General features: G+C 40.4%; 1 protein-coding gene across 5 annotated transcripts in view; it reads right to left on the bottom strand.

The window, feature by feature from the left end:
- Positions 1-15,281, bottom strand: part of Ccpg1 (cell cycle progression 1) — a 35,567-nt gene that overhangs the window by 13,562 nt on the left and 6,724 nt on the right. For 3 of the 5 annotated variants that reach the window (XM_069995361.1, XM_069995357.1, XM_069995359.1), the window contains exons 2-6: positions 13,192-13,260; positions 10,517-10,631; positions 8,312-8,394; positions 7,433-7,634; positions 276-371 (exon numbers count right to left, since the gene is read on the bottom strand). In XM_069995361.1, the coding sequence (XP_069851462.1) occupies positions 276-371; positions 7,433-7,634; positions 8,312-8,394; positions 10,517-10,631; positions 13,192-13,251 (556 nt within the window). In that variant the 5' untranslated portion in view covers positions 13,252-13,260. Of the gene's footprint in view, positions 1-275; positions 372-7,432; positions 7,635-8,311; positions 8,395-10,516; positions 10,632-13,191; positions 13,261-14,346; positions 14,448-15,281 lie in introns of those variants that run through there. The other 2 variants (XM_069995358.1, XM_069995360.1) reach the window with 2 other exon arrangements.

The raw sequence follows: 15,281 nt of genomic DNA, 5'->3' as shown, positions 1-15,281 counted from the left end.
TGCTTCCATCTTTTTTAACCCATACATAGAATTACGCTGAAATATTTTTATTTTCAAGCTCCTTTTAAAGCATAATTTGGCCCGCAGTCCAAGATGCAAGCAATGCAAAGGCATGCAAATAAGCTTAGCCAGCTTTTGTTTTTATTAACAAAATCTACTTTGAACATCTCTCAGAATATCACAAGTAACAGGTATTTTTTAAAGCACTTAGTAAAAAGTAAATGTGACCGGGCACACTCAGCTCTTGAGAAGCTGACTGGACTTAGTCAGACCACCTTGGAAAGCGAGTTGGCTAGGAGCATGGTGCTTCAGCCGATCATCCCAGCCCCTTATGCACTCGGGAATCTTCCACAGCTTCTCCCACCACCTTTCTTTTGTGAATAAACAGGAAAAAAAAGATGTATAAAGCTTTATTACATATAACAAAAAGAGAAAAATAATTGAAAATACTTTATTATTTAACACAGCCATCGATTCTAAATTAAAAATAATCTTACTTTTGTGTGTATGTGTGTGTATGTGTGTGTGTGTCTGTCTGTCTGTGTTGTCTGTGTCTGTGTCTATTTTATCTGTGTATGTGCCAGTCCTGAGTCTTGAACTCAGGGCCTGGGTGCTGTCCCAGACCTTTTTTGTTCAAGGCTAGCATTCCACCATTTGAACTATAGCTTTACTTCTGGATTTTTGGGGTTAATTGAGGTGAGAGTCTCACAAATTTTCCTGCCCAGACTGCCCTAGAGATCTCAGCCTCCTGTGTAGCCAAGATTACAGACATGAGCCACTGGCGCCTGGCACAATCATACCTTTCTAAATTTTAAAAACATTCACAACACAAACTTTCCTACAGTTACCAACTTTGCCTTCTGGGAAAGCTGAAGTTGGTCACACTAAAATAGGCAGTCTTTAACTGAGCCCAAAATACAGTACTATTATAGAAGCCAAAGGATGAAGAAAAAAGGGGTAGGAAACAAAACAAATTAAGCAATGAGTGCATGAAATTAACAAAGTAGAAAATAAGAAGGGAAAGGGAAGAAACTATCATACTACAAAATGACAGATCATATATGAGGGAGGTCCTATTAGCCTCTATATTATCTAGTCATATCATACAGTCTTAGCTCCATGAAGTGATGAAAACTACCTAATGTTGCATTTCTCATCAAAACAGATCACACTGTTAGGCAATACAGGGCTCCCATCTTTATTTTTTAATGTTTTGTTTATTGGAACTATTCTGTTAGGAAGGATAAATATAATAGGTTTAAATAAAACAATAAAATAATCCAGATAACTAAGTCTGAAAAATTCTCGTCTTAAAAACATTCTCTAAATAAACATTAAAATAATGTGTCCAAATTCCTGAAAAAGCTGTTTGTGACCTCTTATATGTCCAATGTCACCTTGGACCTTTCTTACCCTGATTCCATTTCCCATTTTTTTAAAAGAGAGTAACCTAGGCTGATCTTTTTTTTTTTTTTTTTTTCTGCTTATGTGGTGCTGAGGAATTGAACCCAGGGCGTCATGCATGCAAGGCAAGCACTCTACCACTGAGCCACCTTCCTAGCCCCCCTAGGCTGATCTTAAACGCTTCCCTCAGCCTTCTGAATGCTGTATTGTATAATACAATATAGAATTCTTTCTTTAAAACACTTCTTGTAGCCTATGTAAATCAGAGTAGACAAAAATCTACTTCTCTTATGTTCAAGTAGGTTTAATGCATTATTAATTATAAGCCACTCTACTCTTGCTAAGAAATTGCAAATATTACAAATTAAAAGACAATTTGAGATATTAAACTGCATTCATTTAGAAACTAAGAACTCAAATAAAAGCTAATCTGACTAAATAAAAGCTCTACATTGTAATAACAAAATTACTTAACCCAAGAAGTTCCTAAGAACTATGCAAGTTCCTAAGAACTATAGGTTTGGGGCTAGGAATGTGGCTTATGAGTGCTTGCCTAGCATGCATAAAGACCTGGGTTCAATTCCTCAGCATAAACAGAAAAAGCTAGAAGTAGCGTTTTGGCTCAAGTGGTAGAATACTAGCCTTGAGCAAAAAGAAGCTCATGGACAGTGCCCAGGACTGGCAAAACAAAACAAACAAAAAGAAAAGACCAGAACTATAGTTTTTTTTATTTTTTTGTTTTGTTTTTGGTTTTTTTTGTCAGTCATTGGGCTTGAACTCTGGGCTTGGGCGCTGTCCCTGTGCTCTTCAGCTCAAGGCAAGGGCTCTACCGCTTGAGCCATAGCGCCACTTACAGTTTTCTAGGGGTTTATTAGACATGAGTCTCATGGAAAGTCTGTGAATGGCTTTGAACCACAATCCTCAGACCTCAGCCTCCTGAGTAGCTAGGATTACAGGCGTGAGCCACTGGAAGAACTGTAAGTTTGTACCACTATGCCTAGTTTCATCTATTCCATGTGTACTTTCTTTTTTTTTTCTTTTTTTTTTTTTTTGGCCAATTTGTGGAGCTTGGACTCAGGGCCTGGGTACTGTCCCTGAGTTTCTTTTACCACTTGAACCGAAGTACCACTTTCAGCCTTTTCTGTTTATGTGGTACTAAGGAATCAAACCCAGGGCTTCATGCATGCTAGGCAAGCACTCTACCACTGAACCACATTCCTACCCTCCTACCACCCCCACCCCGCATGTGAACATTTTTTTGTTGTTGTTGGTTGTTGGGCTTGAACTCTCCGTGGATACTGTCCCTGAGCTTTTTTGCTCAAGGCTAATGCTCTCCCACTTTAATCCACAGCACCACTTTTGTTTTTCTGGTGGTTAATTGGAGACTAAATCTCATGGACTTTCCAGCCTGGGCTGACTCGGAATCACGACCCTCAGATCTTAGCCTCCTGAGTAGCTAGGATTACAGATGTGAGCCACTGGCACCCCAGCTCCATGTGTACTATTAAAAAGGGATAAAATAAACAAATCAAAAATAAAAGTGGAACTCAACCTATCACCATGTACTAACATCAACTCAAAATGTATTAAAGACCTTAATATCAAATCTGAAACTACGGCAGGACAGAATAGGAGAGACACTCAAACTTATATCACAGGCAGGAACTTCCTGAACAGAGTCCCAGGGTTACAACAAATTGGAGAGACTCGACAAACAGAACAACCTTAAAATAAAAAGTTCTACCCAGCTGGGCACCGGTGGCTCACGCCTGTAATCCTAGCTACTCAGGAGGCTGAGATCTGAAGATCGCGGTTCAAAGCCAGCCCAGGCAGGAAAGACCGTAAGACTCTTATCTCCAATAACCCACTAGAAAACCAGAAGTGCCACTGTGGCTCAGATGGTAGAGCGCTCGCCTTGAGCTGTAGAGCATAGAGACAGCGCCCAAGCCCAGAGTTCAAGCTCCATGACTGAAACACACACAAAAAAAGTTCTGCCCAGGGGCTGGGAAGGTGGCTCAGTGGTAGAGTGCTTGCCTTGCATGCATGAGGCCCTGGGTTCGATTCCGCAGCACCACATAAGCAAAAAGAAAAAAGCCGGAAGTGGTGCTGTGGCTCAAGTGGTAGAGCGCTAGCCTTGAGCTGACGAGCTGAGGGACAGTGCCCAGGCCCAGAGTACAGGCCCCACGACTGGACCCCCCAAAAAAAAAAAAAAAAGTTCTGCCCAGCTAAGGACATAGCTGCCAAACTAAAAAGACAACCAACAATTGGGAAAAAATATTTACCAACAACATACCAGACAGAAGTCTAGTATCTATTATATATCGAGAACTCAAAAAACTAATCCATCCCAAATCTAAAACCAGTCATTAAATGGGCAAGGGAACTAGAGAAACACTTCTCAGAAGAAGAGATAAAAATGGCAAAAAAAAAAAAAAAAAAAACACATGAGGAAATGTTCATCATCCCTAGCTATAAAGGAAATGCAAATAAAAACAACCCTGATATACTACCTTACCCCAGTTAGAATGGCACATATCAAGCCGGGCGCTGGTGGCTCACGCCTGTAATCCTAGCTACTCAGGAGGCTGAGATCTGAGGATCAAGGTTCAAAGCCAGCTCGGGCAGGAAAGACCGTGAGACTCCTATCTCCAATAAACCACCAGAAAACAGGAAGTGGCGCTGTAGCTCAAGTGGTAGAGCGCTTGCCTTGAGCTGAAGAGCTGAGGGACAGCGCCCAGGCCCAGAGTTCAAGCCCCACGACCGACAAAAAAAAAAAAAGAATGGCACATATCCTAAATTCAGCCAACAACAAATGCTGGAGAGGATGCAGAGAAAGAGGAACCCTATTGCATTGCTGGTGGGAATGTACACTAATACAACCACTTTGGAAAGCAGTCTGGAGGTACCTCGAAAACCTAAATATAATATGAAATGTACTCATTACCTTGCCCAAGTAATTGTAACCCCTCTGTATGGATTTTCACAATAAAAAAATGCAACACACACACACAAAAACTAAATATAGACCTCCTCTATGACCCAGCCATACCACTCCTGGGCATCTACCAGGAACCAGGATACAAGGACACATGCACAATAGTCAAGATATGGAAACAACCCAGATGCCCCACTATAGATGAATGGATCCAAAAATTGTGGTACCTATATACAATGGAATATTATGCAGCCATTAGAAAGGACAAAATAATGGCATTCATAGGGAAATGGATGGAAATAGAGCAAATCATTTAAGAGTGAGGTAAGCCAAGATCAGAGAGAGAAATGGCACATGGTTCCCTTGATATGTGGATGGTAAATCCAAAATGCAAGGAGATACGACAAAGTAAAAAGGACTCAAGAAACAAAGGATATCTACTTAACTTGTCATATAATTTCTAAATGATTCTATGTTCTTGACCTCATACATGGTAAATATATATACACACATATACACACATACACATACACACACACACATATACACATTTACATCTGAGGGAAGCTAGGCGGAAGGCACAGAATCAGAGGGAAACGGAAAAATACAACAGAGAGGTACACCAGCTGCACTGGACATTGATGAAAACGAACTAAGCAACTCAAGGGAAGCAATGGGAGGGAGGGATGAAGAGGGTAAGAGAGAACAGCTTACACTAAGCAAAAGAAAAGAAATGTACCTATCACCTAATGTAAGAAAAACTTGTACTGTCAAAGCTTGTAGAATTCACAAACTTTATAGACCAAGATAATGACAACTTGCCTTGTGAAGGTTAAAATGTATTTTTACTTTAACTATCACTATCCTACAATACTGTGAAATCGATGTAGTTACTTAATCTAAATAAAAAATTATTTTAAAAATAAATAAACAGCCGGGCGCCAGTGGCTCACGCCTATGATCCTAGCTACTCAGGAGGCTGAGATCTGAGGATCACGGTTCAAAGCCAGCCCAGGCAGGAAAGACTGTGAGACTCCTACCTCCAATAAACCACTAGAAAACCCGAAGTGGCACTGTAGCTCAAGTGGTAGAGCGCTTGCCTTGAGCTGAAGAGCTGAGTGACAGCGCCAAAGCCCAGAGTTCAAGCCCCATGACCGACCAAAAATAAACAAACAAGCAAACAAACAAACCAAAAGGTGAGGGGAAAACTATCTGAATGCAGCAGGAATCCTAGAACTTAATTTATCTGGGCTATACAGGAAGAGAGCTCCAAACATGGTAGCTCATGCATGTAACTGTTTCTAGTAGTGGTAATTGGGAGGATCCAAGACCCAACAGAGCAAAAGTTTGCAAGACTCCATCATCTCAAACAAATAAACAACAACAAAACCTTGTGGCATGTCAGCGAGGTGGTGGCGGTGGTGGAAGTGGTGGCATTGGCTATCCCTACCCTCGTGGCCCTGTGTTTCCTGGCCGAGGTGGCTACTCAAACAGAGGGAACTACAATAGAGGTGGAATGCCCAACAGAGGAAACTACAACCAGAATTTCAGAGGACGAGGAAACAATCGTGGTTACAAAAATCAATCTCAGGGCTACAACCAGTGGCAGCAGGGTCAATTCTGGGGTCAGAAGCCATGGAGTCAGCATTATCACCAAGGATATTATTGAATACCCAAATAAAATGAACTGATACATATTTCTCCAAAACCTTCACAAGAAGTCGACTGTTTTCTTTAGTAGGCTAACTTTTTAAACATTCCACAAGAGGAAGTGCCTGCGGGTTCCTTTTGTAGAAGCTTTGTGGGTTGATTTTTTTTTTCTTTTCTTTTTTGTACATTTTTAATTGCAGTTTTAAAGTGAATCGTAAGAGAACCTCAGCATTGTGCACGATAAGAGAATGTGTCAGTATTTCAGGGTTCTACATTTTATCTGTAAAATGTGACTTTTTTTTATCACAACAAAAGTAAAATGTTGCTTTGTAAAAAAAAAAAAAAAACCTTGTGGCATGTGTCTATCATCCCAGTTACACAGGAGGCTTAAGAAACATCATCATGGGGCTGGGAACTTGGCTCAGTGGTAGAGTGCTTGCCTTACATGCATGAGGCCCTGGGTTCAATTCCTCAGCACTATATAAGCAGAAAAAGCCAGAAGTGGCACTGTAGCTCAAGAGGTAGAGGGCTAGCTTGAGCTGAAAAGCTGAGGGACAGCACCCATACCCAGAGTTCAGGTCCCACGACCGACACACAAACACAAACACACACGCATACACACAAAAGAACATCATTTGGGATAAGCCAGCCAAAGAAAAAACTAAGAGATGCCATCTGAAAAACAACTAAAGCAAAGAGTCAGAAATGTGGTTCTAGTGGTAGAGTACCTGGCTGGCAAATACAACTCTGCATTCAAACCTCAAGGCTACCAAAACCCAAACACTTAAAAAAATTTTTTTTTGAATAAAAAGATGAGGAAATGGAAGAAATTCTATGTATGGCTGGAGTGTAGCTCAATGGTTGAGTGCTTATCTAGCATAAGGACCTTGTTTTAATCTTCACAAAACAAGGAAAAAGAAAAAGAAGGTATAGTCAAGACAAAATAATGCTTTACTCTAGGGCCATAGTGACTAGGAAAACATCAAATCTAGTAGATTTTATTTTTTAATTTGAGTTTTGGAGCTGGGAATGTGGCTTAGTGGCTGAGTGCTTGCCTAGCCCTTCTGTGCTTGGTACCACATAAAAACAAAAAATAAAATAAACAAAAAAAATTTTTTTAATTCTCACTAAAATATATCCAAAAGTTGAGAGCTAGAATTAGAAAACATGATACAAAAATAAGTGGTTGAGGGGCTGGGAAGGTGGCTCAGTGGTAGAGCGCTTGCCTTGCATGCCTGAGGCCCTGGGTTCGATTCCCCAGCACCACATATGCAAAAAGAAAAAAAAAGTGGCACTGTAGCTCAAGTGGTAGAGCGCTAGCCTTGAGCTGAAGAGCTGAGGGACAGTGCCCAGGCCCAGAGTTCAGGCCCCACAACTGGACCCAAAAAAAAAAAAAAAGTGGTTGAGTGTTATATCCATGTACTACCTTTACATAGGTCTTACCAGTTTCTGGCTGGCAGAATGCATACTGGCTGCTCAAGGAGGAGCCCATGTGGAAGTCATCAGAATTGTGTGCCTCCTCAGCAACCAGAACCTCTTGACTTTCAGTTTCTTCTAACTTAGGTGGCTCAAGGGTAACAATATCAGAGTCATCACTGGCAGTTCCAAAATAGACATTGTGTTCAGGTGACTTTGTTTCTTCTACCTAAGAAGTCAAAATTACAGACAGTAAATCCAATCATTATTTGAGTCTTATATTTTCTGTACAATTTAAAATATATAATGGTTCCTAGTATTATGAAAGTATGAGGTGAAAATGAAGTATAATTTCTTTTGTATTTCTTCTTTTCAGTATTGGGGATTGAATTCACAGACAGTGGACAAGGGCTTGACCACTGTCAACTCCTAAAGACATGATGTCTACCCAGCCAGTAAAGGACCGCATGGTAGCAGGCTGTGGAATTCCTATCATGGTATGCAACCATGAGTAAAACACACAGGAAAAATTTCATTCAGAAAAAGAAAAAAAAAGGAAAAGATAACACTGCATATTGTTTAACTCTTGAAATGACAACATTTTGGATATGAATGGTTGAATATTAAAAATTTTAACATAACAAATAATGCATAAAACACATGACTTATCTAAATTAGAAGACAGAGCCAAGGATGGAGCCCAGTGGTAGAGTGCATTCTTAGCACGCACATACAAGGTTATGGGCATGACTCCCAATACAGTTTAACATTAAAACTGACAAATTTTTCCATTAAATGTGCTTATAATTCAAATAGGAATAAATCCACAACTAGAATTGAGACTTCAATTAATATTCTCTATGGATATTGTTTATCATACATTCAGAGTAAAATACCTCAATTTACCTCAACTGCTGATATAATTTGTTCCAGAGCAGGAAAAGCAGTTTCTCCCAGTAACAGTGTCTCATTTTGGCTTTGGCTGCTTCCTGATAGAACAGAAGGATCAATAAATTTATCTTTTTTTCCTATTAATAACTCTTCAAACTTTATTTCCTAAAGCTGTATAATACAGTACAGAATTCTTTAAAATACTTCTTGACTTTTTGTAGCCTATGTAAGTCAGGGTACACAAAAAAATCTATTTCTAATATGTTCAAGGGAATTTAATGTATTATTAATTATAAACTGCTCTACTCTAAGAGATTATAATTATTACAAATTAAGAGACAATTTAAGACACTGAACTGCACTCATTTATAATCTATTAAGAACTTAAATGAAAACTAATCTGACTAAATAAAAGCTCTATGTTGTAATAACAAAATTACTTAACCCAAGATATTCTAAGAACTAAGAACATGTACTTTTAGATACCAGGGAGAACATTTCCTCCTTAAAACTTCATTCATCATGGGCTGGGAAGGTGGCTCAGTCGTAGAGTGCTTGCCTTGCATGCATGAGGCCCTGGGTTCGGTTCCTCAGCCCCACATAAGCAAAAAGAAAAAAGCCGGAAGTGGCTCTGTGGCTCAAGTAGGAGAGTGCTAGCCTTGAGCTGAAGAGCTGAGGGACAGTGCCCAGGCCCAGAGTTTAGGCCCCAGGACCGGACCAAAAAAAAAAAAAAAAAAAAAGCCAGAAGTGGCACTGTGGCTCAAGTGGTAGAGTGCTAGCCTTGAGCTGAAGGGCTGAGGGACAGCACCTAGGCCCAGAGTTCAGGCCCTATGATCGGACCAAAAAAAAAAAAGTTCATTCATCATTACTTAAGAACCAACAACACTCTCCATGCAAACAAAAAGTTTGCTTATACTATACTTATACCTTATACACATGTATGTATTGTATATATACTAGACAATTATATAGTTACTTTATATTTTAGTTCAATTCTTTTTAAGATTATAATTATTAGAGAGTTGTATTTATATAAATAATGTGGGCTTCAAATATATATATAGATATAGATATAGATCTCACAACCACATGAAACTACATGGCAAAATACCATTTCATCAAATTCGTTTTCTGTAGATATTGGGGCTAGAACTCTGGGCCTGGGTACTGTCCTTCAGCTCTTCAGCTCAAGGCTAGTGCTATACCAGTTGAGCCACAACACCACTTCCAGTTTTCTGGTGGTTAAATTGTAGATAAATTTTCTCGGCCTGGGGCTGGGAAGGTGGCTCAGTGGTAGAGTGCTTGCCTTGCATGCATGAGGCCCTGGGTTCGATTCCTCAGCACCACATAAGCAAAAAGCCGGAAGTGGCGCTGTGGCTCAGGTGGTAGAGCGCTAGCCTTGAGCTGAAGAGCTGAGGGACAGCGCCCAGGTCCAGAGTTCAGGCCCCACGACCGGACCCAAAAAAAAAAAAAAAAAAAAAAAAAATTTTCTCGGCCTTTCCCCCCGGGGCTGCCTTTGAACAGCAATCCTCAGATCTCAGCCTCCCGAGTACCCACAATTAAAGGTGTGAGCCATCGGTACCTGGCCATTTCATCAAATTCAAAGGCAAATACTCTATACATGATCACTGGAAAGAGTTTAATCTCTTTCTTAGCCATAACATTAATAATGGCAAGCAAATTGCATTTAACATCAAGTGTCAATTCACCATAATCCATGTAATAGTAGTCACTGGTAACAAATTACATATCTATATAACAAGCCCTTAGAGCAGAGAGGGGACTGGGCCTGCCTTGACTTCTCTAAACCCATACTTCAGTGCCAACTAATCTGCACTTAATAATTTTAGTTCTTCATGACCTGACCACTGCATCATTAGTCAGAAAGGCTGACCACACAAAACTCACAATGTCATTCAGACATCCAAAGGTTTTAAGAAGTTAGAATTTAACCACTCACAAGCTGGGCACCAATGGCTCACGCCAGTAATCCTAGCTACTCAGGAGGCTGAGATCTGAGGATCACAGTTCAAAGCCAGCATGGGCAAGAAAGTCCATCTTATCTCCAATAAACCACCAGAAAACTGGAAGTGGCGCTGTAGCTCAAGTGGAACAGTGCTAGCCTTGAGCTGAAGAGCTGGGGCATAGCACCCAGGCCAAGAGTTCAAGCCCCACCACCACTACCAACAACAACAACAACAAAAGAATTTAACCACTCACCTCCCTGTTCTATCTGCAGTACTTGTACTTCCTCTTGCTCTAGAGATGAACATTCTGGGATAAGCTCACAGCTGTCACTGCCAGAGACAGAATTCATCATCTCTACATCAGACCCCTAGGGAAAAAGTGATTATCGTTCAGTTATTTGTATATTATTGCATATTATATATTATTGCTGGATGTGACTGCATGGAAATGCTTCCAAAAATCAGAAGTCCTAGCTGGATGCCAAAGGCTCACACCTATAATCCAAGTTCAAAGCAAGTCTGAGCAGACAAATTTAAGAGACTTTTATCTCCAATTAACTAGCAAAAGCTTCAATTAGACACATGGCTCAAGTGGAAGAGCACAGGCCTAAGAGTAAAAAAGTGAAGCAAAGAGGCCCTGGTGGCACACAAAAAATAGTTCTGGTTTATATGCTATAGGAAACAGTGTTGGGGCTGGGAAGGTGACTCAGTGATAGAGTGCTTGCCTTGTATGCATGAAGCCCTGAATTGGATTCCTCAGTAAGCAGAAAAGCCAGAAGTGGTGCTGTGGCCCAAGTGGTAGGGCGCTAGCCTTGAGCTAAAAAGCTGAGGGACAGCGCCCAGGCCCAGAGTTCAGGCCTCACAACTTGGGGGGAAAAAAAGGAAAGTCTGTTTAAGCTAGGAATGTGGCTTGTAGTGGTAAGAGTGCTGTGTATAAAGCCCTAGGTTCCATTCCTCAGTACCACATAAACAGAAAAAGCCAAACGTGGCACTGTGGCTCAAGTGTTAAAGAGTACTAGCCTTGAAAAAAGCAGCTCAGGGACAGCGCCCAATCCCTGAGTTCAAGCCCCAGGACTGGCCAAAAAAAAAAAAAAGTTTAAAAAAAAAAAGTTTATTTGCATGTGATTATATCTTTGAATGAGTTGCAAATTTTAATTTTTTATATTCTATAACACCTTACAAAAGTGCACTGTTGAATATGGGTCTACAAATTAAACTAATGGCTCAATCCTAGCTATTCAGGAAGCTGAGATCCGAGCATCATGGTTTCTAGTCAGCCCAGGCAGGAAAGTGCATGAGATTCTTATCTCCAATTAAGTATTCAAAAGTTGGAAGCAGAACTGTGGCTCAAGTGGTAGAACACTAGCCTTGAGCCAAAAAAGCTCAGGGATAGTGCCTAAGCCCTGAATTCAAGCTTGGGAGAGTACATGCTCACACATGTATGCACACTTACGTATGCAGCATGCACACACACCCCATTTCTGAGATTCAAATGTATTTTATGTGTTCATCAAATAGCATAGGCATTTTGTTTCTGGACCCACTTGACGCAAACTCCAAACCTGAGAATTTATTCTGATGTTTCCCTGCCATAAGCTTCTATGGACTTAACTGAACCAACCTACTTTGGATTTGATGACCTTCCCTTTGAAGCATAGCAATATCTGGGGCTTGTATTTTTCTTTTTCTTTTTGGTACTGTACCTCGAGTCCATCATTTTTGCTATTTTATTGGAGAGAATCTTAAGGACTTCCCTGTCCAGGCTGACTTCTAACTATAATCCTCTGATCTTAGCCTCCTAAGGTGCTAAGATTATAGGCATGAGCCACAATCCTGGCTTCTCTTCATTTTCTATAATGAATATATTATCAGTTTGAGAAAATAAACCAATGCTTATTACTTTCTGGTTATGTATATTGTGTGCATCATGCTATATAAAGCTTGTTTGGTGACAGTTCTAGCCCTAAGGTCCTATCAAGTTGTTATAATACAACATAAACAGACGTTCTCCATTTTACTGACAGTCTGGTCAATTTTCTAGCTATATACTCAGCCAAATTATTCAACTAACTTTTCTAACATTTAGTCTTCACAACTATAAAACAAGAATGAGTTGGGCATCAGTTATTCAGGCCTGTAATCCTAGCAGTTGGAGGCAGAAGGAAAGTTAGCTAGGCTCCATCTCCAAAATAACCAGCAGAAAGCCTAAGTAGACATGGCTCAGAGACATGCATAACAAGCACAAGGTCCTGAGTTCAAATCTAACTGCTGCCAAAAAGGAGAGAGAATGAGTGCAAAACATGGTGGTAGATACTTAGAATCCCAGCACTCATGAGGCTAAGTATCACAAATTAAAGATCAATATAGTGTGACTCTGTCCTGCCCAAAACCTACCTCCAAGAAAGAATTCAAATAATCTATATTACAGGCCCAATCCCCCTTTTGTTTGGTGCTGGTTCTGGGGCTTGAACACACCAGGGCCTTACATTCTCTACTTTTTTCCACTTCTGGCTTTTTGGTGGTTAACTGGAGTCTCATGAACTTTCCTGCTGGGCTTGCTGAGATCCTCAAATCTTAGCCTCCTACGTAGCTATTTACAGGCATGAGCCACTAGCACCTGGCTCACAGGGCACTTCTTAAAAATTGTGAGAATATAGGCCAAGGACAAGGCCTATCAATAACAAGACTCAATAAGCAGCTGCCAAACGTCTCAAAGCTAGGAAAACTATGTACAATTATATAGAAGATATCAACTAACCTGGGAGGAGCTTTCAGCAGTCAGATCTGATATTGAAGGGAAAATGTTCAAGCTACACTGATACATTTACTTTAAATACATAAAAATATAGGCCTTCAAAGAACAGTTTATAACACTGCTAACACTCACTAAGATTACAAACTGCCTCATAAGAAGTATAAATAACTTACCTCATGATTGATGACCGTCCAGCCACAAGATGAATCACTGTCACTGGAATTTTCAGACATTTTTTAGGTCTACAAATACAAGAACATATTGACTTGTGGTACCATTTTTTAAACATTCTATAGGAATGTTCTTATTCCAGGTGATACCAACTATGAAAGGTGACTTACTGACCTTCAGATAAAACTGAGACAACCCACTCATACATAGATTTACCATATGACATTTGACTTCATACTTACAGACGAAATATAATACCCCTTTGATGACCAAGAGACCCTCCTGATCTATAATAATATGGACAGTTAAATTGTTGAAATAAAAGAAATGCAGGGTGGGCACCAGTGACTCATGCCTGTAATCCTACCTACTCAAAAGCTAAGATCTGAGGATCAAGGTCTGAAGTACCTCTCTTATCTCCAATTACAAAAAAGCCTAAAGTGGAGCTGTAGCCCAAATGGTAGAGTGTCAGCCTTGAGCAAAAAGCTCAGGGACAGAGCCCAGGCCCTCAAGCCCCACGACCAGCAAAAAAAAAAAAAAAAAAAGAAGAAGAAGAAGAGAGAATGAGAAAGAGGCAGAAAGGGAGAGAAAGAGAAGGAGAAGGAAGTAGCAAGCCAGACAGCCAGGCAGCCAGCAAGCAAGTAATCAACCCAGCAAGAGAGTGAGTAATGTGAAAGAAAAATGTAGAATATGATGGCACAGAGTGGAAGGGGCAGGAGAACCAAATTTCACCCTGAGAAGCAGGTCAATGCAGTGCAGAAGAGATACCAGCAGGGCTGGGAAAGTGGCTCAGTGGTAGAGCACTTGCCTTGCATGCATGAGGCCCTGGGTTCGATTCCTCAGCACCACATAAGCAAAAAGAAAAAAGCCAGAAGTGGCGCTGTGGCTCAAGTGGTAGAGCGCTAGCCTTGAGCTGAAGAGCTGAGGGACAGCGCCCAGGCCCAGAATTCAGGCCCCACAACCGGACCCCCCCCCTAAAAAAAAAGAGATACCAGCAGTAATGGCCTGCAGGACTGCCTGGGCTTCAGTGCAAGTTCTAGGCTGGCCTGGGCTAGCTACATAGTTAGCCCCTGTCCCACAATGAAATAAACCATACTTAATTTGTAAAACTAAAAAAAATTACTCTTGCCTCATTAAAAGTAACTGGAACTAGTTACCTGATAAGATGGTGCCCCTCATCATTGCTGAGTCACTACATTTTACTATGCACGGATGTCAAGTTTCCATTTCCACATCTTCTAGAATTACACATGATGGAGAAGAATGTGGGGCACTATTATCCCATAATTCTGAAATTCCGAAGAAAAACAACCAATAGCCTGTAGGCAAAGGACCTAGAGCCTGGTGAGATGAGAGGGCCGTCAAGAGTACTTCAATAGAAGGCTGGGGTTCTTTATATCAGTGAAATATGCCAAACTGAGAAGCATGTGAATAAAGTATAATTTTAACTAAAAAAAAAAAAAAAAAAAAGAGTACTTCAATATACTTTTCCAAGGTTCTGCACCTTTCATCTCCCAAGCTGTGAAAATGCCATCATTTCACTTGAGAAAGATATTGATGTAACTAATGAAAATGCTTTTACAATCTTTCTAATTAACTTTCTAATTTCTGTCCAACAAGAAAGAACCCTAGAGACATCTTTGGAGCATTTAATACTGTAGTCACCATTCAACAAGTATTCACCGAGCTTACTCTGCCTTGAACAATGCCAAGTACTAAGAAGAAACAGTAGAAGGAAAATTAAAAAAAAAAAAAAAAAAAACTGTTCTAAAGACAACTTAGCCTATCACTGGTAACTCTCATCTATGATCCAAGTTATTTAGGAAGCTGAGATCTGAGGATTATGGTTCAAAGCCAGCCTAGGCAGACAAAAATTCAAGAGACTCCAATTACCTAACAAAAAGCTGGAAGTAGAGCTGTAGATAGATAGAGCACCAGCCTTGAGGAAAAATAAAGTATGAGGCCCTGAGTTTCAAGCCCCAGTATCAAAACCAGAAGAAAGAAAAAAGACAGGTTATTTTCCAGATGTGACCAACTAATTGTTCACAAGTTCCAAAGGAGAGGGCTGCAGGAATTAGAATATACAATACAG

Source organism: Dipodomys merriami, unplaced genomic scaffold (genome assembly GCF_024711535.1).
Source record: "Dipodomys merriami isolate MVZ:Mamm:240054 unplaced genomic scaffold, mDipMer1.0.p SCAF_48, whole genome shotgun sequence".
In the NCBI taxonomy this organism is placed as follows: domain Eukaryota; kingdom Metazoa; phylum Chordata; class Mammalia; order Rodentia; family Heteromyidae; genus Dipodomys; species Dipodomys merriami.
Note: the sequence above shows the minus strand (reverse complement) of the source record. Positions and strands in the feature narration are given on the sequence as shown.